Below are 23,681 nucleotides of genomic sequence, written 5' to 3' on the forward strand. Positions count from 1 at the left end.
ACACTGCAGGCACGCTGCCTCTCGCTGATCACTTTGCGTCGCCTCCGATCCTTTACACAAATCAATTGAATGGATTACGAGCCAGCTAGCAGCGGCCATGTATATGATCGACTTGTTAAGGCCATGATCAACTTAATTAACATGATCTTTCACCAAAAAACCATAATTTAAGGCCATGATCAACTTAATTAACATGATCTTGTGCAAAAAATGTTAATTAACATGATCAAATTAGCAGTGCCCTAGCTAGCAGCATGATCAACTTAGCAGCACCCTACCAGCATGCAGCCACCGGCCATGATCAACTTAATTAATATGATGCATTAATACGATGCATGTGCCCTAGAAAACGTTGTTGCCATATGCATGCACGTACTCACCCTGCGCACCACATGGCTTCAAGATAAAACAATTACACTTACTAGATCAATTTGTGTACATACACAATTCACAACAGATTATAACTAAATAAATTAGGGTCTGGGCACCAGGAAGTTTACCAGGCGAACACGTTGCCTTGGCGATGTTCTGATCTGCGGCTGCGATTGGGGCTGGACTACTCTCTGTCTCAAGACTGAAGCCAAGGAGACCGACAAAGTGGTGAACGGCGTCGGCGGCGCTATTGGCGTATTGCCGCTTAGGATAGAAGGCTCAAGCGACGGACATGAAACCAACTAGAATTGTTATGTGGACTCTCTTTAGGCAGGGCCCCACGCCCTAAGTATGTAACACCCGGTAGTATTAGTATTTGGACCAATATTGAATCGTTGCTGGCCTCTAATTCCAATTTCTGGCTTTTCTGAGAAGGATCGAGCCCACATTAAAAAAAGAGAAAAAAATGCTAGCATATGCCAAGAAGGCACACGTACATGCAAACACATGACTCGACTCCGCGAGTCCAGAGCCTTGTTTACTTTCAAAAATTTTTGCAATTTTTTTTAAAATTCTCAGCACATCGAATTTTACGGCACATGTATGGAGCATTAAATATAGATAGAAAAATATCTAATTGCACAGTTTGCTTATAATTTACGAGACGAATCTTTTGAACCCACTTAGTAATGATTGGACAATATTTGTCAAATACAAATGAAAATGTTACAGTATTTATTTTGCAAAAAAAAATTGCAACTAAACAAGGCCGTCCGCGGCGGTAACACGGGTTGGCGGCGGACGCGAGTCGTGCGAGCGCGCCGCGTGGCACACGGTTGCTGCACGATGGGCGAGACGAGATCACGATGCAAAAGGGTTGCAGTCTCCACGACTCGCCGACTCCGCCTGACCCTAACGAGCGACGACCAGTCAATGATCGACGATGAGCCACACTATAAAGGGCCCCGGATATTTGTTTCGCCCCAGGCCTCAAAAACTCAAGGCCGACGCTGCTCACATATATTATTGTATAAATTCAAACTAGGACAGCCCCAAGCTCTGCCTATGGGTGGGCTATGCTGTCTCCCAGGAAGCTCAACATGAAAAACAGCCCATAGTACTGCCATGCCGCGTCTAGGACAAAGGCTAGTTCCGTGGCCCTAAGAGACATGGCTCAGGAGGCACGACGTGTCATGCCAACCCGATCCATTCGGCCCGTGTCGACCAACCATAGTCCGTTGGCCATCTATGCCTAGTGCTGGCTCCGCCTATGAGTTGGCAAGGGAGGCGTGACAATAGTAACGGCCAATTGATGGCTATTCATACGCTTAGGCCCTTTTGCTATACATAGTGCCATAGATGGCCATCGGACCATACCGGCCCGGCTCGGCATGTCGTGTCGTGTCATGCCTGCATCGTGCCACGCCATGCTGTCGTGCTGTCGTGTCGTGCCATCACCGTGCCTCGTGCCAGGGATACGAGCCAAGGCACGGTCCGTGGGCCGTCGGGACGGCCCAAAGGCACGACGGGCCATCGGGCCAAGCTCATGCCAGATGCTGCAGCAGGCCAGCAGGATGTTTGCATAGGCTAGTAGTAGGCCAGTAGGTCTATATTTTCTTTTTATTTTTTAAATTAGCAGGCTACATTTCTTACCAGGCCACTCAAGATGGTTTTAGATGGGCTAGTAGGCCTATATTTTTTTGAGAATTAGCAGATTACATTTTTAATGGGCCATTAAGCACCGGGCCGTCGGGCCGTGCCTGAGCCATGCCACGGGCCACGGTGGCGGCCCAGGCACGGCCTAGTTCCTCGGGCCATGCCGGCCTAGGCTCGGTAGGTGTCGAGCCGGGCCAAAATGCCGGGCCGCGAGCTAGGCCAACAGGCCATGTGCTACACGGCCAACTATACATAAAGCCCACAAAATACTGGTATTTTCTACAATGGGATTTTATAGCAACCAAACCAACTTGTGGCAATAGCAACAAGCTATTGCATCGCTTTAGATATTTAGTTGCAATAAACAGCTAGCTATTACAATGGTCATGATAAATATTACAACAAAATAAAACTATGGCAGTAGCAACACACTATTGCATCGCCATGAAAATTTAGTTGCAATACATAGTCTACCTATTGCAACAGTCGTGGTAAATATTACAACAAACAAAAATGGTGGCAACAGAAATAATCTATTGCATCTCCTTGAAAATTTAGTTGCAATACATAGTCTACCTTTTGCAATAGCCGTGATAAATATTACAACCCGACAACACTGTGGCAATAATGTCAAGCAGTGGCAACACTGTTCTATATGGTTGCAAGAGCACCTGGCAGTTGCAATGCTAATTAGTACTAATGCAACACAATGTCATCATGGCAATATTTTGAACCTGTAGCAACACACTTCACAAAAGAGTTGCTATAGGTCTAAACCTCTTGCAACGACAAAGGTAAATATTGCGACCCACTATTTTTGTGGCAACACAGTCACCTTGTTGCTACGTTTTTGGAGAAATGTTGCAAATCACACCCCTATCACAACATAATTTGTGGCGTTGTAAAGGGCATCATGTGGCAATAGGGTCAAAATCTAGTAGTGATCTAAGAAACAGAAGAACGAATGGTTTGCTAACCGCTCTAGCATCTCATCTATGAAAGGCAAAGGAAAGTGATCCTTTCTCGTGGCTTTGTTTAGTTTTCTATAGTCTATGCACATCCGCCATCCTGTGACGGTGCGTTGCGGAATTAGCTCATTCTTTTCATTCATAATAACAGTCATGCCTCCCTTTTTAGGCACAACTTGCACTGGGCTTACCCACTCACTGTGCGGCACACGATATATAAACACTGCATGCAGCTACTTTATAACTTCCTTTTTAACTACCTCTCTCATAGTGTTGTTAAGTCTACGTTGGGGTTCTCGAGAGGGTGTAACAGAATGATCTGTTGGAATACGATGGGTACAAATCATAGGACTGATTCCTGTAAGATCTTGAAGTGAGTAGCCAAAAACTGAGTGATGTTTTTCAAGAATGGTCATTAATCGTAGAGTTTGATCCTGAGTGAGTTTATCGCTAATGATTATAGGGAACTCTGGATTATTGTTTAGGAAAGCATAGGTAAGACCGGGTGGTAAAGTTTTAAGCTCTATGGGAGGTCTAGGTGTTTCTGCAAACTCATCTAAGGGTTCAGGCTCAGAAGGTTCGTCTTCTTCTTCAGTGAAGAAAGGAGTTTCGTCTTCTAAGTCTGGTTCATCTAAAAGCTCTAGAGATGCAGCCTTTACCTCCTCCATAGGATCAGGCAAAAGATATGACTCGGCCTTATTGTTTAAGGAATGTGAAATTGTTATCGGGAATTTAAAAGTTTTTCCAAAAGAAATGTGTAGCTTTCCAGTATGACCTTCATAAAGGAGTCTTCTAAAAGGTTGTCCTATCAACAGGTTGAAGTCCCATGTATCAAAGATATAGAAGTTCAAATGAACCATGGAGCCTTCTACCGTAAGAGGTAGGACATTAATAATTCCAAGACTGGGGACTAACCGTCCCGAAGATTCCTTTATGACCTTTGTTGTGGGGGTTAAGACAAGATTTTTAAATAGTTTAAGTGCAAAAGATTTAGACATGATGTTGATCCCCACAACAGGATTATAAAGAGCATTAAATCGATCAGAATTATAAGCACAGCGTATAGTTATAGAGGGTGTGTCCAAACGGATCACATCAGAGGAAAGCTCTGATTCCTCCAACCATTCGCTACTCATGACTGAGATAAGCTCTCTCAATTGATATTCACTTGGCAAATAAATGCTAAACTGATCGTTTTGGGGTTTGTCAATAGAATGGTAGTTTGAAATATTTCCAAAATCGGCAAAAAGATCGGATTCTATATCCAACATGAAGTCCGGTGGTGGAATTTCTTCCTCTTGTGGCTCAGAACTTGGGATAGCTAAAGTAGCTGAAGAATTTGGCAGAGTGTCTACTTCGGCTTCGTGGGTTTCATCATGAAGGGTATTATCCATCTCAGCTTCTAGGATTCTATCTAGGATCACTCTAGCTTCATCAACAGGGATGCGAAAGAAAGAACCTCTAGACATTGTGTGAAGCATTTGTTTGTGATTTTTCTGAAGACCTCAAAAAAAGTGAAATAAAAGAACAGGGTCTTCAAGATTAAGGTTTGGACCAGATTCTAAAAGATCAGAAAAACGTTTCCAGGATTTTCCCAAAGTTTCATTATCTTTTTGTTTAAAAGATAGGACTTCGAGTCTAAGGTCGGCTATATGGTCAAGGGAATAGAAATCTAGACAAAAGTTGGCTCGTAAAACTCCCCATTCACCTTGTTGTTGACTTACCTTCTGACTGTACCATTGTCTAGCTTCTCCCCTTAAAGAAAAAGGAAAAAGCTTCCAACGTAAAGTTTTATCAGAAATGCCTTCAATGCGAAGACAATCACATGTTTGCTCAAAATCTCTAATATGAAGGTAAGGGTTTTCGTCTTCCTTTCCCGAAAAAGATAGGTTTTGAATCATGGCAATCAACCTAGAACTTAACTTAAACTGGGATGTTTGGATAGGCTGTGATGATTCTCATGGTAAAAGATCAGTTGCTGAAGGGATTGCAGACTCATGGATCGATTTAGAATTTTGATTTTCCATAAGGTAAGAATAAAGAAAATAAAGAATATAAAAGATAAGAAAAGATAAAAGTATAGATACAAGCTAATAGTAAGACTCAGGTTATCTCAGCAACCGTCTTTCTCCCCGGCAACAGCGTCAGAAATGCTTGTTGATATTTGGGAACGCAATAAGGAATTGATCCGCAAGCGCACGGATATCGGTGAGCACTTCACCCGGGAAATTATCCAGAGTATGTATTTATTTTTTTTACCACTAGGAGAAAGAGTGCATCTGACTAACCGGTCTATTACTACTAACCTTTAGGCACAAAGAATGTCTTTCGATGAGAGTGATAAATAGAGAAGACTGCAACCGTAGTCTCCTTCTAACCTTGGTAAGGATAATCTATTGTTCTAATGGGGAGGCTAACGGAATCTAGACACCACAAAGGATGTTCAACCCGCACCTATAAACCCTATCCTTCCTGCTAACGAGATGTGATCTGCAAAGGTAACTCGGAATTGTCACGTTCCTCACTACTACCACGGTCCAGCTAGTCAGGGAATATCTATGAGTACCCCAGCCTAAACACCACGTTTACGCCAGCAATGATTACTCTAAACTCTACACGAAGAGATTAAAGTAAACTCATAAACCATAAGAACAATAAAACAAGAACATACTAGAATTTAGAAGTTGAAATACTGAAGAATCCTAGGAGCAAGCTTCGGGTTAGGAGAACTTGATCCCGCAGGTACAAGCTTGGAGTAGACACCGACAGGCCGGGCTTCCTCCAATCTACACCTCCACTCTATCTCTCTCAATCTAGTAGAAACTAGAAGATCTATTTCTACCTTACATTGGTTGCTAAGCCTAAAAAGAAATATTGATTAGAGAAGAGGTTTTCCTTCGAGGGCACCCCTCAGTCTCTATGATAATTTCTTCATGTCTTCTCCAGGGGCCAGGAGGGTCTCCTTATATAGTCCTTCCCTTCTATGCGTTTTTAGGTCGGTAGGCGAGGTGGTACTATGTTTTCCTTGATCCAATAGGTCAGTGGAATATCCCGTGCGAAGAGAGTCCCGAACTGTATCCAGCAGGTGGCGGGCGCCCTGGGCCTAGCCCCTTTCGGCCTCCGTCTTCTTCCTGTGGCTTCTGGAGTCTTCTAGATGGTAGAAAATCGCACGGTGCGTTGATATCTCTATGTAATCCTGACATGTGGGCCTTTCTTCCTTATTTCCTGATAACCCCCTGCAGAAACAGATAAACAACAAAACTCGTGGAATTCTGTCAGATCAAACCCTAATTCTAGGTGTTGGTTGTATATTGGTCCTTTCCCTTGTTTATTTGATAATTAAAATTGATACTTAAGAACCGTCAACAAGGGCCTAGAGCACAACCGACCACGTGAAGGTGGTGGCCAGGGGGGCCCACCCAGGTTGCGGGCGCAAACCAGGTGGCGGTTCCCCAGCCCCACCTTCTTCTGGCGGTTGCATGGCGGCATGCATAGGACGGTTTCACCTACTACTATATTTAGATCCCGCAAACCGTCCTAGTTGAGCTATAAATAGATGGCTCCCCTCTCATTTGTAACACACACCATCATTTGGAGCAACACACCTCACATTCTACACTTGTTCTCTTTAGTTTAGTACTAGTAGTAGAGCAAGGCAAAGCTAGCAAGGAGAGCTTGTCTCCTTGGAGGATCAAGAGTGTCTTGGTATGAATACAATTATGCCTTCCTCCATGACCAAGTTCTTATATTCTTTATACAGTTATGCTTTTGATCTAGAGTATAGTCTTGTTCATATCATGATCATAGTTTATGAGCTAGTTCATAGTTCTAGCTCTATGTTCTTGATATGTTCATCACAGTTCTTCATCGTAGTTAATATAAATAGAGGAAGAACTAGGGATGAGATAATGGTTCTCTGGGTTGTAATGGTCACCCTTAGCCGAGCCTATCAATCTGAAGGGTTGGGGTCCCGGGAGGCTAGGGGGTGTTTCCAAGTACACGGGCATGGTGCTCGGGTATGCGGAGACCCGAGGATATGCGGGTATCCCACGGTAGAGGGGTAGGTGGCTGGGTGGTGACAGCCCTGTCATCCTTCGTATTCCCCCACGTTCGGATATTCGGTAGGAGTCATGTAAAGTCTCTATTTGCTGGCAGACCAGCTATGGAGATCTCCCCAGTATCTCAGACTTAGCTCTAACTTGTTCTTATTAGCTAGATGATCTGCTAACAGATTTGTTGTATAACTTGTATACGACCATGCCTGCTCACGTAGTTGTTCTTTTATTCTTTGTTTTCCCTTTATTCCTTGAGGTTGCTCCGATGTGTGTCCGCTATCAAATCAACTACATACTTACCCCTGTTTATACTATGTCTACCATGCATTTCAATAAGTAATCATGTTTATAACCAAAGCTAGATGCGTTCACAATGCCTTCCTACGGGAAATTATAAATACGACACCCCTGAATACTCACGGGTTGAAATGCTACAATGATAGTTCTGTGCGCTTGCAGAGTAATTTATTCCGATAACTGAGTTATCGATCGATTGGCGTACCTAAGTACCTTTACTTAAGATTGTAATCCTTGTGCACCCACACGGCGCCGGGGCACAGCTTTGCATATCGTAAGTAAGGATGGTTAGGAAGGCCAATCTGGCAATTCTAATCATCAGTACCAGACTGCACTGCCTAGGCCCGCACCGCAAAGAGCCTTGGGTTATCATTCTAAAGTGATGGTGGTTAGGATATGCCAAGAACGTTTCTAGTGTTATTATTAAGAATGGACTAAAACTATATCTTTAATAGTTTCGCTAAGAAACGCCAACAATGTTCCTTCTTCATGGATCCCAATTCGGCTAAATTGCCGAGCTTTGTTACTTTTAAACCATAAGTAATTACAACTCATCCAAACATATTTTTTCCCATGCATGTGCATGTTGGGAATATGCCCTAGAGGTAATCATAGAGATGATGATATTACGATTGTGTCCATGACATATATTATGAGTTCAGTGAATATCCATTGTATACAAACTTGTACTGATTAACAATTATGTGAATTATTTGTGAAACTCTTTTACCTGTAACGTTCTAAAAGTTGTCCCTGATCAGAGTTCACGTAAGGATACACATGAACATTAGATTAGCACATGTATTAGTTTTTGACTTTGTTTCACAAGTCATAGACATAGAGATGTCAAACTAATAATGTGAGCACATGTATGACATGGGGCTGGACTGACCCAACATGAGATGTTCTTATAATCTCTTTATATATCATGTACGTTATGTCCTTAGACCTGAGATTGTCGAATGTTCTCAAGATGTGAAACGACCTACTTAGGGACTATTAAACGCTACTCTGTTACAGGGTAGTTATAAAGGTGGTCTTTGGGTTTGTCGGGGAACATGCTGTGAGACATAGATGACCAAGATGGAACTTCCCCCTATCTATGTGAGAGAGATATCACTAGGTCACTCAAGTGATTGGATCAACAAATGCATGGCCGTGCTTGGGTTAAGTGTAACCCACAAGTTGGACCAAATATCATGTGGCAAGGGAATAACATGTATATGTATGTAGTGGTTTGTCTCATATGATCTTTGTGTACGTATAGGAGTTGTCACGCCTTGCTAGAGGCTGTTGTCAACTATTGGGTGACTAGGAGTACTCAGCCCATGTCTATATGCACGTGAACCCATAGGGTCGCATGCTTAAGGGGATGGAAACCTAATTCGGGTTGGACCCGAATTAGACAAGCCTTAGGGTTTCTAATTGGGCCCCCGTCTCGGGGCTAATTGGAGGACACCTATATAAGAGAGGGGAGGGGGCGCGGCTAGGGTTAATCCCACGCCATCAGGCAGCCGCCGCCGCTCACCCACGCTCACGCCTTTTGCTCCTCTCGGACCTAGCAGTCCGGAGGTGCAACGCTTCTTCCCTGCACATGTCGGACACCTAAGAGGTGCTGCATCTGGAGCACAAGGACGAACCGCGGGAGAGGGATTGGTGTGGTGGACGACCACGCAACTGCACGGCACTGCTACTACGTGCACAACTACACCGAGTCGCTTCCGCTGCATCTGCGCATCTAGTGGTAATCCCATGATCTATAACTTGCAATTGATCCTTGTTTATGAGGTCGAAATTTTTGTTTCCTAGCTAGGGTAGCATCCTCATAATCCCACAATGCATTCGGTAATCAGTATCTTGTTCTCGTTTTAACCGAATGATCTACAAACTTGTTAGCAAACAGCTTTTATAGCTATGTGTTGTTGTATGTGGCTTTAGGGCCATATATATGGAACTATCTGGTCTCACCCGACATGTTCCAGTTTTGTATCTAATAAATTTTGTCCCTTGTTAGTTGCAGGTTAAACTGACTGGCACGCTTCCGGATATTGCACTCGATTGAAGTCATGCTTTTTGGCTTGCTGTGTGCGAGGCACATTGTGCCACATTTTGTGTCAACACACTTTTTGGCACGCCCGGTGGGACACTGCATTTTCAAAATGCCTAAATTCGACAACACTCAAGTTCTGGATGTAACCATGGATGAACTTCCAGAAAATATGAAGGAGATGGTTCAGCAGGCATGTGATCAGTTTCAAAACAAGTGCCTGATGTCTTTTTCAAAGAACAAGAGTAACAGAGTTTTCCAAAAGCAGTCATTGCCAAGGGTTCTCCTTCCACATCAAACTGATTACACTGAAGAAGACGCCCAAAGGATGGCTAAAATAGTTTACAAGGCCATGGAAGACATTGTGACAAATCATCATTCTGCTTTCTTAAATACTTTTCGTGCTATCATGGTTAGTACTTTTGGTCCAATAGTTGACAAGTATTTCGAAGAAGCTATTGGGCCAATGTAGGGGCCAACATTCTTTCACGTACCAAAGCATCAAGACAAGACTGCTAGGGGCAGTAGTACACTTAATGCAAACAAGGGTGGAATCGAGCTCCATGAAAAACAGCAACCCCCCACAACTTATGGTCAGCTCGCATTTGGTACGATAGGGAATATCCCACCACTACCAGAAAACTGAGTATCCTTGAGGGCCAGCAATTTCCTTGAGGGGCGAAATTAAACCCCCAAGGATATACAATTACCTTGAGGGTTGTATAAAACACCCAACAAAATGCATATTCTTGAGTGCTAAACCAAACCGCCAAGTTAAATCTATATTTCCTTGAGTGCTAGTTGAAACCGCCAAGGTAATTCTATGTTTCCTTGAGTGTTATCATAAACCACTAAAGGTAATTCACATTTCCTTGGGTGTAACTAGAAACCGTCAAGGAAGTTCTAGTTTCTTTAGGTGCAAACACTCAAGAAAATTATTGTAGCTGCCAAGGAAAAAACAGTTTATATTCATATTTCTCTTAACCACCGATATAGTGAACTCATTGCATTCTTGTTAGTTAGATATTGCATTTTATAGACATAAATGCTCCTTTGACATGTTTGGAAAATGATATATATTTGTTGTTAGTAAATTAATCCAATAAAAGTTATAATTTTGTGTTGTTATGCATTAGAGAATGCATATACTAGCACTTAGCTTGAGATGCCTGCTTATTTTAAAGCTAAAATGGAACATACTAATGTCGTATGGAGGCAAAATTTATATCAAAGTTTTAGAGCCCGAAGAGATATACAACTTCTTAGTTGATGAAATTTTCATTTGAAATTATTTGAGGTCCATAAAATATGTTTTAAATTATTAGAATTTTGAACTTTAAACTTTTTGAATCTTTCAAATGACCTTAGATAGAGATACAACCTAAACCAAAGTTATAGTACTCGATGAGATATAAAACTTTATAATTCCAACTTTTTTCATTTGAAATCATTTAGGTTCTCAAATATTTATTACAAGATTCGCTAAAGTGAAAACAAAAAGAAAGAAACATTCACTTGGTCACAAAAGACTAAGTGGTGTAGTGGTAAGTTAGTTTTACTTGGAATCTCACGTCATGAGTTTGAATCTCAGCTACAACAAATATGAGATTGTTTCCTTTTTTCCATGCATATCCTTGAGGGTTATCGGCACTCAAGAAAATATCTATCCTTGGGGGTTTTTACATTTTATTGGGTGCCATCGGCACTCAAGGAAACCTATATCCTTGGGTGTTCTAACATTTTCTTGAGTGTCATTGGCACTCAAGGAAACCTATATCCTTGGGTGTCGTTATATTTTCTTGACGATGCTAAAAATCTGACCACTGATTTATTTTCTTGACGGTTTAACTCTCAAGGAATTGATTTGTGGCGGCCGGCACTCAAGGAAATAGTATTTCCTTGTCTCTCTACCCTTGGCGGCCATTCCTTGAGTGCTAGCCGCCAATATTGATTTTCTTGGCGGTTTTAGGGGTTTCCTTGAGGGTTTTTGACCCTCAAGGGTATTCAGTTTTGTGGTAGTGCACCATCGGCTTTTAGAGTGTCTCCAGTAGCGAATAGGTTACAAAAGAATATGTATGGAGATGGATATAAGGAATTTGCCGATTACAATGTTGTAGATGCCGTTCCAAATCCAGGATACAGGAATTCAGTATGGATGCCTTTTGAAGGGCAAACATGCGGGGTTCAAAATTTAAACATTGAACTTATCATGCAGAGAATGGCGGACATGATGCAAAATCAGTTTGGTTTAAAACCAAAAAACCAGTCTTATGCATATTAGTCTCCTTATCTAGAGTGGTACAACCGAGTGGCGCTGCCTCCAAGGGTGAAGCCACCTACTGATTTAACCAAGTTTTCTGGTCAAAATGATACTAGCACCATAGAACATATCAGTCGGTATTTGATGCAACTGGGGGAGGCATCTGCAGACGAAGCTTGGAGGATTAGGTATTTTCCATTGTCCTTGACAGGACCAACTTGAACATGGTTTACCTCTTTACCGACAAACTCCATCGGGACATGGGCAGAGTTAGAGCAAAAATTCCATTCGTACTTTTTTACAGGAACTAATGAGAAGAAACTTGTTGATCTTATGAACCTAAGGCAAAAGGCTAATGAGACACCACAAGAATATCTTTGCAGGTTTAGAGAAACTAAAAACTTTTGCTATTCATTAAATTTGCCCGATGATCAGTTACCAGGAATGGCTATAGCAGGCAAAAACTATTCGGTATGGACTTTGATGATCTTGATCAACTTTCACAACGCTTGGTCATGATGAGTAATCAGGCTCAAGGGTTCAGAAGAGACAATCGTTTTTAGAAAAGTGATGTGGCTAGTGAGATGTATCAAAGTTTTATAGAAGAAGCAGCAGAATACAATGATGAAGATGAGATAGCCGCAGCCGAATTAATCTGGGCGAAAGAGCCGATTCAACTCAGCTAGTGATGGTTGAGGCAGCAAAAGGGAACTTATGACTTTGATAACTCTAAGTCAGATAAGTTGTTTGAGTTGTTAGTTAGAGAGGGTCGTATCAAACTGCTGAAAGGACATCCCATGATTTGCCCTGAAGAAGTGAAAGACAAGAAGTATTGTGGTTTCCATAATACCAATTCTCATCCTATCAATGTTTGTCGAGTTTTCAGGATATGAATTCAAAAGGCTATTCAAGAGGGGCATTTGAAGTTCGATGGCAAGATGAAAATCGATGCTCAACGTTTTGCACAGAACACGGTGTCCTTCTCTATGAACATGATTATTATGGATGATCCCAAAGGCAAAGGCAAGATGAAAGTATTAACTTCTGACAAGGCGAGAAGGACTGGTGTTGTTGACCCTGATTGGCAAATCACAAATGAAGAATTTTGACAGCATATTCAATCCCAGGATAGCCAAAATAAGGAGAAAGTAGTTTCCAAGCCAAGGGTTACAACACGAATATTGTTGAATAACTGCCAACGAGAGCGAGAGCGCCGCCAGAGAGGGAGATATTATGAAGAGCAAGAGTTCATGGAAGAGCATCGAAGGTACAAAGAGGAGATGTACCGAGGAGAATAGGAATTCATAAGGAAACAAGAGCAATATCATTGGGGATGTTCGTTTTTCGAGCATTGTTGGACTGAGGCTTGAAGCTACCTGCCAGGAATAATTACCCCAAATGCAGTGATCAATATTTGGGATATAGGCAGTCTCGAGTCAACCGTCATTCAATTCATGAAAGACTTGGAGCGCAACTTCATGAGGACAATCGGCGTTTAAAAATAAATGGTTCAGAAAATCGGCAAGGGAAGAGGTTTTCTCATCAGGATTGGGTTTATCACAAGGAGCGTGAAGAGGAGGAAAGACTCTAGGAATATGTATGGCAAAAGGAACAATGGTGCCCGCCAGGACTCTTCCCATAATTAGGTTGGCTGGCTAGTACGCTATGTCTATATAGTTCCCATTGAACTAAGAAATATTTTGCTTTTCATGTGTTGCATACATAAGCAATATATTGGTCTATGGCCAAGTGGCTTAAGATCAGGGGGAGTGAGTTAATCTGATATTAGCTAAATGGAGAAGTAACCCAATTGAAGGGATGAATTATTGTGGAATTAAGATGGTGGATAACACTAGACGATTTGGGGTTTATAAAGAAAAGGCATTTGAGGATATTTGAAGGCAATTAGAAAATTCTTGAAGAAATTCTTTGTAATTTGAGTGTTGCTTATTTTATAAATTTGAAGTGTATGGTCCATTTTTTTATGTCTGAGTACAGATTGGATTAATTTTTAGGCTAAAAAACAAAGAAGCTAGATAAAATTATGATATGTGCGGGGAGAACATCCTTGATTTCATAGGAATGCTGAACATTCTTAAGTACACTTTATGAATTCTAGCTCATTATAATATATAATAACCTCCATATTTAAATATGTGTGTGAATATTTCATATAAAATTTTATCATAGCATATATGAATAGGCCCACTTGTAGTTGGAGATACATGAATTTGAATTATTTTAAGCCCATCATAGGAGATTTCTTTTGAAGTATGCTATTAAAGATCTAATATTGGCATTAGGGAGAAGAGAAAGCCTATGTTGAATGCCAAATATTATTTCTATGGAAGGAAAATGATCTTAAGAGAAAATATTTCTTGAAGCTTGAAGCAGGAATAGTATCACGCACTAAATCAAACAATAGTTTGACTAATGCTCTTGTGAAGCATGAAGTAGAGCATATGCCAGATATTTTTGAAAATGAGAGGGGTAATTTAAAGTTATAAACAAAAAGTTGTGTTTACTAGTACTAAACTAAATGTGTATACTACGAAGCTAAAATCTACGGTAACGCCTATGGGTTCTAGTTTAGTGTATACTTGTTAAATGAAATAAGAATAAACTCCTCCATTCTCATGAAGAGAACACCTCATGAAGAAGTGCATCTCATGAAGAGGATCATCATGAAGATGAAATCTAACACACCAAGCTCGCATATCATAGTGTTGGGTATGCAGAGCAATAAATTGTCTCTTGTTTAGAAAATAACAAAGAGATACGATAATCTTACATTGTGAGAGTATTGGGAGAAAATAATAGTTGTCAACAACACTTCCTCTATAATTGCAAATATTTCTCTTATGAGAACCCGGGTCTGGAAAACAAAGTCCATGGCAAAGTCCCTTGAAGCGATTATAGCGGGTCAACGAAGAAAGCAATTGAGGTTCAATCTCCTACTAAGAAGAAATAAATGTTCTGCAATATCTATGGCAAATAAAATGAACAAATATGAAACATGCAGTTATTAAGTGGATTTGGAAAATCCATATAGTTCCTGAAGAAAAAAAAATCGCAAAATATAAAAATTAATCTCATACTAAGTATTAAGAAGTCTAAGATAGAATATATATTCCTGTATGAGTATTGAAGTCTAAGAAGAGCATATCCTATAAGGAAAAGAGTCATTGAATGACCTTGTAGTGAATATCACTATTTCATTATGTATATCACATAATAATCTCTTATGTAGTAGATAATATATCTCATAGAAGAGAAATATTATTCGCTAAGAATGAGAACATCCTTGAAGGATTTAATCCATGAAGGATTTACCAGTCGATTCTTAATAAACACGACCCGAGAAGAAATAAAATGAGAAATTATAAATATCATGAAGATATCATACAAACACTTAGAAAGTGTATATTGTAAAGCTAGCAATAAAGTTCTGATATCCTCTAAATACCATAGAAGGTATAAGAATAATTGGTGATTCTGGTAAATGAATCCCCTAAATGCCAAATGCAAGACTGAATTTATTGTTTAGTGGTATAATCAAAATTTTGAAGATTTGAAGAATATATAATTTAAAATGTACTAAATAAGAATTATAAGTTTGATGTACTATCTATAAGATATTGAATATTGTAAGTTATTTACCCTATAATCCTGAAAGTATTTATTACCCTGAATATAATTTTTTTTTGTTTTGCACAACTAATAATGGTCATTTATACATGAAGCATATTGCTCTTGTTTATACCCATATAGTTCATAGAAGAATTATGAGCCAACTTTTGGAAGATATAGTATTGTGGTACTGCATACCATTAGTTAAGCACACATTTGTGAACAGTGTGATTTTGAACAATAAAGTTCAAAATTTGTTATTATGAGGGAGAGCATATTTTCATTGAATCTACCTTGAAGGTAAACCACTAGAATTACAAAGATCTAATAAATCATATTTGCTAAAACATTGAAGTTTATACATAGATCATGACGAAAAATATCTATTCATGAAGAATATGGTATCATTAAGAATATAGTATCATGAAGAATATATGACCACCAAGGTTAAATGTTGTACTCTTTGTTCCTATGTGAGTTTTTACTTGAAGGTTTCTCACACAAGGTTTTTAATGAGAAAACATGTGCAATACAATTAACGAATGCGATGTACTCTTTTCTCCAATAACTGTTTTTTCCCATTAGGTTTTTGGACGGAGCTTTTAATGAGGCATGTGCATACCATGGTAATCGCCCAAGGGGCAGTGTTGTAAAACATATGGACTTAATCTTAGAAGGAAAGGAGAAGGAATCCTAATCCTATTATGTTTGTATGTGGGCTCTTACCAAAACTCTTAGGCCTTGGCCAGACTATATATATGTGGGAGCTCTATGTTGTAATCACGAATATTCAGAGGAATAAAGAATAGTCTACTATGTTGATCATAAGAGAGGGAGAGGGAAAAGTCTCAACTGCTGGCAACATATTTTATAACAAAAGACACTTCGCCCTGAGAATCCAAAGAAGCCCAGTCGAACATCCCCCACTCCAGTCTCTCTCTCTCACACACACACAAACACACACAATGATTTGAACCCATGGTTTGAGCCTAAACAGCTGAAAATTGCTTTTCAATATCCTGTAACCGTATCATGGCAAATGCATTAGCAAAGTAACTCCATGCAACGAGGTAGTATTAAAATTTAGTTTTTTTAAAAAAAATCTAAACAAAATAGTGAAAATGAAAAGTACATAGAGTAAAAAAACTAATTGTATAAAAAGGATACTCAGAATATTTCATTAAACATATAGCTTCAGACAATTTTCTGAGTACGCCTTAAACAAAAATACTCAGTCAGTAAATACTTACTCCGTACTTTATGTAGTGCTTCTGTATAGGGAGAGTATACCCTGTAGCTAGCTACAAAATATGTTATTCTGTAGCCACCTCCATTTACGATAATTCTACGTACTAGTTTACGGTAATATGTATACATATTTACCATAGTTGAGTTACTATAACACATAGGGATATTTACTGTAATGTTATAGTAAACCACTTAGTAAGGAGTTACTATAATTTTGTAAATTAATATAGTAATTATCGTAATTTAAAGTGGCAACAAAATAAGTTATTTTGTAGCCAGCTACAGTATATATATATATATATATATATATATATATATATATATATATATAGTACACACTGATGATGGACGCTGGTAGTGGTAGCTTAAATTTTGGGTGCATTTGGAGCTCAAACAAAGTGCTGCCGATCATTTCATCTCGCGGCGTGCTGCCGATCATTTCATCTCGCGGCCCTTGGTCTCCACAGGGAAGAGGATGCAGGCTACTCCTGCGAGGCCTAGGACCAGCTCAAAGACTAGGACTGCTTCCATTTGGTGGCAGCTCCGGAGCAGCCCGACAGCGATAAGGGGGCAAACGATGCCGCCAATCTTACCAATGGCGGTGGCAATGCCAACACCTGTTGAGCGCGCTGATGTTGGGTACACCTGCAAATTCATACAAGTATAAATGAGAGACCAATCATAGAAGAAGTAATACTGGATCAACGAGTTGAGACAAACAGATGCAAACCTCTGGTGCATAAAGGCACAAAACTGTAGAGCTCCCCATGCCACAGGCGCGAGCACCGAATAGAAGAGCGGTTGTCAGTGCCTCTTTCTGATGAACAGCCAGAGGTCCGAGGAAACCACAGCATCCAAACAGCAAGATCCACATTGTAGCTTTCCGGCCAAACCAATCAACGATAATGGCAGAAATAACCAACCCCGGAAACTCTGCAGGTACAAAGATAGATAGATAGATAGATAGATAGATAGGCCTTGATGATTGGGCTAGTAGTACGTGGTTAATGAAAAACGGGTACCGACCCGATCGCGAAAAAAAAAGTATCTCACTAATTAAGCAATGGATGTGATATAGTGGGTACCTGCTAAGCTAGTTATGAAAACATCTTTGTAGAGATTGGACTTGTTTTGGTGCGCTTCAGATTTCTGAGCAGACTTGCATCTTCTGTTTGCATCACTCAGCTGCGACGTCAGCAACACTAGCCCGTAATAGGCAAAGGAGTTTGCAAACCAAACAAACCAAATAAGGAGAGTCGATCTGAGCAGCTTGCGTGAAAACAGCTTGCGCAACGCAGCAATGCCACCAGAACCAGATTTGGATGAGCTCATGGTCATGATTCTGACAGGAAGGTGCCCATTCTGAGGGCCGTTGTCATCAAGCAACTGTGTTTCTGTGTGGTATGTGAGAGCTCCAGGAGGAAGAGCGACTCTGTTCGTCTTTGACATCCTCTCCAGGACAAGAGTCGCATCAGAGATTCTGTTCTGTACGCACAGATAGCGTGGTGACTCGGGTGCAATGACGAAAAACACAAGCAGAACGAAGCATGGAAGGGCGGTGAACGCCAGCAACCACCGCCAACTCAGTCTTGATAACACAACCTGCATTTACAAATGTCGTCATGTAAACGAATAAAATCTAATTTGTAGTTCAAATTGGTTTTTTACGAAAAACAAAAAGAAATTTCCATGAAATTAAAACTCGCAGTAAAGGAAGATAGGGTATCATAATAATTTCATACCCACGCAAGTGAAGCCTCGAAGATGGTTCCGAATGTCCAGAAAGCAGAAAACACAATCATCCAGGCACCACGGTTCTTTGCAGGAACAAATTCCAAAAACCAAGATGAGAATACATGAGTGCCACCAACTCCTATACCGACAAGAAACCGAAGAGCCAGCAAGGATATGTAGTTAGGAGATAAAGCACTTATAAACCCTGCTCCAGCAGTAAGAATAATGGAGAACAGTAAAGCAGTCCTGCAATAAGAAGATACAAGATTTATGCTTTCACGTACGGGAAGTCAAAGCATAGCAAAACGAAGATAAATTTAAATTAAAATTAGTTACACTTTTGTGCTTCCAAACATCCCTAAAGGACCTATTTTGATGCAAAGTGTTCTCTCCAGTATTGCATAAAAACAAAGATTTTGAAAGATACTCTGGTTTTTAAAAGTTGCTAGGTGTTTTGGTATAACAAACCCTATAGGTTCTAAAACCATGGTTTTGTTGAAACCGTAGATCTTTTAGTTTTACAAACTTCACTCATGACCTCTTTGTTATAAACCAAGTGCTTTAAATAACTTTTTGGCTTATAGAACTATAATTTTGTGTGATGAGTGGCGGGCTCAGTATTTTAAAGTTGTGCATGCATAAGCCGAACAAAAAATATATCACAAATTAAAAACAGAGACAATAAATTATATTTGTAAGCTTAAAATTAGTTATGAAATATATATCTCAAATTAAGATTGGTACGATGGCACGCACTCGTGCCGGCGAATAGCATGCCATCCTAGCCATAGGAGCATGGCAGGATTGGAAGTGGCATGTAGCCAAGTTGTGGCTACATTTGCCGAGTGCCCACTTCCTAAGCCGTAGGAGTGTTAGATCCACTGCAGCCTGCACGTATGCGCCGTAGCAGTCTCGTTTCAGGTTTTAACGTAGCAAGAGTAGGAGGCCACATGGAATACGTAGTGGCTTGGCGAGCACTGGGGTTCCACCACCGAGAGTGTCTGTTGGCTCATGACTTTGGCATCCTACCTCGCTAGTAGTCGATAAAACAATGGAGGACAACATGACTAGGATTGGTCGTGAAGGCTAAAGGGTTGTTGGGGGTTATCTGAGTGATAAGGTCAGTTTTAATGGGGTTTTATCATAGTTTTATTAGCATTAAATATGCTGATGTAGAACCATATTTGTGAGAAAAGAGATGGTAACAGTTTTATGTAAGTAACTTTTGTGTTTTCAAAATACAGATGTGTTACAAGCTGGGATATGAAATCCAAACTGAGACTGGTCTAATGAGCCACATCATGGCTACATGGGCAGGTGTTTTTGGATGAATAAGATAAAAATGATTGCAATATTAAAGCTTACCTACTAATGCCTTATTTAGTTCGTCCCAAAAACCAAAAAGTTTGCAAGACTCTCCGTTACATCGAATCTTACGGCACATGCATAAAGTATTAAATATAGATGAAAACAGCCTGTAAATCGCGAGACGAATCTCCCTAGTTAGTCTATAATTAGATAATATTTGTTATAAATAAACGAAAGTGCTACAGTAGCGAAATTCAAAAAAAAATCACATCTAAACAAGGCCTAATTTTTGAAGAAAAAAAAATACGCACCGGAATACCTGGGCACACCTAGGTCCGCTCATTTGTGACTGACACCGTACACAGTTTTCTATCCAAACAGACACAGGAGCAGAGAGAGAGAGAGAGAGAGAGATGAGCCTTAGTTACCTTCTTCCATATTTGTCGGAAATATAGCCCCAGGAACAGGCTCCCAGGAGCATGCCAGTGAAGACGACGCTAGAGAGCAGGCTCTCATGCTGGGGAGAGACATTCCACTGCTGTCGAACCAGTGGTCCGACGAAGGAAAGCAGCATGAGCTCCATGGAGTCCGCGAGCCAGCCCGTCCCCGCGTACACGAGAACAAGCGCCTGGAACTTGCCAAACCCCATGGCCGTGAGCGCGTCATCTGTAGTGTACGTCTCCATGGCAGCCGGCCAACGAGCAGCTAGCTAGCTTAGCACCTGCCGGGTACGGTCGTTCATCAGCAAAGCGTGAAGTAAGGCAGATGCAATCAGCAGAGATCGAGCAGACTACCAGCAGATCGAGAATTAATTCAGAAGAGCGAGGACGTACACGGCAGCAAACCGATGGAGCTAGGATCGGAGGCGGCCGGTGGAGCAGGAGAGCGAGGACGGCGAGCGGCGGATCGGAGTGGAGCTGCCGGAGTTTGTTTGTGTGTGTGTGCACCTCTTGTGTGTGGGATGGATCGATGGCGACAGGATTGACCAAGCCGGAAAAGGTTCGTGGACTGGATCGGATTCTCTTCCCGATGGACAGACGGACGGACGGACGGTCGGGGAACAAAGAGGAGGTGAGTGAGTGAAGTGACGTGAGCACTGAGCACGGGCTGATCCCGATGTCTTGGTCTTCCTCTGCTCCTTGTCCTCTTATACACCTCTACCGAGTCCCTACCTCGGTTTCCAAAAGAAAAAAAAAGAAAAGCCATTAAATCGTTCCTATTAGATGTTTCTGTTTTTGAGTTTGGAACAAAATCGATCATCTATGGCATAAGTAACTGTATAGCGTAATATTCTCATCAAAGCGTAGAAATTTTTCTTGACCTATACGTATTTCATTAAGAGGAGGTAGAGTTCTTAAGATTACAGGCTGGTTTAGAGTAAACACCCGGAGAAAAAGTAGTCTAAGCTAAGCCTCACGTTGCAACCGCAGCAACCCTCTCAACCTTCTGAGACCCGCGCGTTTGATCCCGTCCCAGCTCTGTGCTTCTACCATGATGGCACTTAGGAGTTGCTGAGGCGACAAAAGACACACCATCAAAAATTCTTCAGTTGCGCACTTTTTAAAACATCCATCCAACAATAGGCACCAGAGGATCAAAAGCTCGCCATGACCTCAAAGCATAGAAATAGAAAAAGGTGTAAGGTTAGAGTGCCCTGCTGCCTTTCAGAACGTTGAAAGTTTTTCAGCGGGAGAAGAAACATTTCGGTTGCTCATAGGAAAAAGGAGAGGTGTTTGGACACTCCAAGGTAGATATGTATTTTCTATGTAGTAGATATAGTAGAAAAAAGGCAAAAGAAAGGCACAAGATGCGTTGAAACACTCCCACACACTAAAACGTAGCATTACTTTCTTCTTCTAAAGTATGTACAAAAACTTCCCACCATAGGTACCAAAGTCCTTCCGCATTTTGGTTCTGCAATCAAAATGACACGCATAGGATTCTCTACTTTTCGTACTGATTTTTCCTCCAATTTATTTACTATAAGAAAAAGATCCCCGGCCCTCAGCTGGTTTGGTGAAGTGTTGTCACGTGTCCTCACTACCGGAAAACCGGTCTTTGTTGAGAGCTGATGTGTTTGCCGAGAGTAAAAACGCATGCTCTCGGCAAACATGCCGAGGGGGACGCTCGGCAAAGACAGGCCGTCGGCAAAGAAACTACTTGCCGTGGGCTAGGAACTCGGCAAATAAAAGCGCTCGGCGAACTGGGTCATTTCGGCGTGAGGGCCTCTCGGCAAAGAAAGGCTCACGGCAAATTTTGTCTTTGCCGAGAGCTCAGAAAAGGTAGTTCTCGGCAAACGTCAAACTGCCGTTACTCGGACTCACGACGTGAAATCTTTGCCGAGAGCCCCGCCGTCAAGGCTCTCGGCAAAACTCTTTGCCGAGCGCCCCTCTCGGCAAAGAGGCCATCCATATTTCATGTGTATGCATATGTTTCTCTTTTCCTTACTCTCTCCAATTAAATTTATTTATTTTTTATTTAAGTTGCTCCAAAGTTTTTTCTCTCTACACATACTACGTGTTGTTCAATATTAATTTTTTGTTTATTTTTGTAATTATTTGCTATATAATTAATTAGTTGCAAATTTGAACAGTGGGTGTTGTATAGTATATACTCTCTCCAATTAAAAATATTGTAATTACCTTTTTCTCTCTCCAATACGCTACGGGTCCACGACTGCACTCGTCTTTGGCTCCGGTCTCCTCCCCTCCTCGCCTCCTTTTTATATATCTCTTGGATGAACTCTTGGATGAATAGTGAGACAAAAAGCTTCATCCAAGTCCGAAACCAATTGCAACACCCCTACCACTCTGGCCCCTTTTGCCTTGCCGTGCTCTATAAAGCCGGTCGGCCGACCGTACGCCACACTCTAGCGAACGTGGCTGTGCTTCGCCTCATCCGACTCTGATCGAGTGCGCCCCTTCCATCCTTGTAGCCCTCGCCTTCATCGGTCCTTGGCACCCGCACAAGCTGCGATGGCCGTCCCGAGCAGCGTGAGGTGCCTCTATCGTCCCTGTACATAAAATATAGTCTGAACTGAAAATGAGATAACCCACATCGTGTCCCTTTTTCTTTTCTTCTTTTGGCACATACAAGAATAGATATTTCAGTTCTCTTAATTCTAGCAAAGAGGTAGAAGAGGACATAGAATTTCAAAGAGTTAGTGAGTGTCCATTACAAATGACAAACACTGTTACATACTAATTAGTTTTGGAGTTCCAAACTTTTTCTATAATCATTAGAGAGCATAAACTCTAACAGGGTAAAATTTTGTATTTTTCTGACACAGTTTGCTTTTTATAAATTATTTTTCAGTGTATTCTTTGCCGAGTGCTTCTTGAAAAGCTCTCGGCAAAGACTTTTTACCGAGAGCTATTCGGTCAGCTCTCGGCGCAGAATTCTTTTTTTCCCTTTGCCGAGAGCCTCCTGAACAAGCTCTCGGCAAAGAGTGTATTTTATTTTTTTATCCTAGTTAGATAAACAATAGGAAATTAATATTTTTTAAAACATCGTGCTTTGCCGAGAGTGGCTCTCGGCAAAGACTTTTTTATAAATTATTTCGTAGTGCAGTTTTTCAAACAAAGCAAATTTTTTAAAAAAAATTAATATTTGGAGAAGTTGTCAACAGGCAAACTTTGCCGAGAGCCCTGTCCACAGGGCTCTCGGCAAAACGGCCGTTTGCTGAGCGCCGCTCTCAGCAAAGACCTTTTGCCGAACACTGCTCTCGGCCGAACACTGCTCTCGGCAAAGACGTTTTGAATTTTTTCGGTGCAGTTGAATCAAATTGTGGAGCGTTTAAAAAAAACTAAACCTTTGCCGAGCGCTTGTTCTTGTTGGCTCTCGGCAAATATATCAGGATACTTAGGTACTCAGCCCAGCCCGACTCCCTGCACGCGGCCGGACTTCAATCCAGGACAGATCAGCGTCAACGCCGTCCATTCGACGACTGAGCTCTGCTAGATAGCTCGTCGCCGTGGACGACGCATGATGGAAGATTGGACTCGCACCTGCCAGCGACTTCCCCTGCCAACAGCCCTAAAAGGGTCGTCGCGGGGGGCCGCCATTGACCACCCTAAACACGAAGATCTTTCATTATGACGACTTGA

At 41.3% G+C, this 23,681-nt stretch overlaps 1 protein-coding gene across 7 annotated transcripts in view; it reads right to left on the reverse strand.

Moving 5' to 3' along the window:
- LOC110434023 (organic cation/carnitine transporter 7-like) overlaps positions 16,497-23,681 on the reverse strand; it is an 11,952-nt gene continuing 4,767 nt past the window's right edge. For 3 of the 7 annotated variants that reach the window (XM_021457537.1, XM_021457517.1, XM_021457523.1), the window contains 7 exons: positions 22,218-22,588; positions 20,409-20,743; positions 20,004-20,296; positions 18,276-18,513; positions 17,619-18,135; positions 17,264-17,466; positions 16,892-17,178 (listed from right to left, as the gene is read on the reverse strand). In XM_021457537.1, the coding sequence (XP_021313212.1) occupies positions 16,969-17,178; positions 17,264-17,466; positions 17,619-18,135; positions 18,276-18,513; positions 20,004-20,260 (1,425 nt within the window). In that variant the 5' untranslated portion in view covers positions 20,261-20,296; positions 20,409-20,743; positions 22,218-22,588 and the 3' untranslated portion in view covers positions 16,892-16,968. Of the gene's footprint in view, positions 17,179-17,263; positions 17,467-17,618; positions 18,136-18,275; positions 18,514-20,003; positions 20,297-20,408; positions 20,744-22,217; positions 22,607-23,681 lie in introns of all 7 variants that reach the window. The other 4 variants (XM_021457540.1, XM_021457513.1, XM_021457533.1 and 1 more) reach the window with 4 other exon arrangements.

This window comes from Sorghum bicolor, chromosome 1 (genome assembly GCF_000003195.3).
Source record: "Sorghum bicolor cultivar BTx623 chromosome 1, Sorghum_bicolor_NCBIv3, whole genome shotgun sequence".
Lineage (NCBI taxonomy): Eukaryota > Viridiplantae > Streptophyta > Magnoliopsida > Poales > Poaceae > Sorghum > Sorghum bicolor.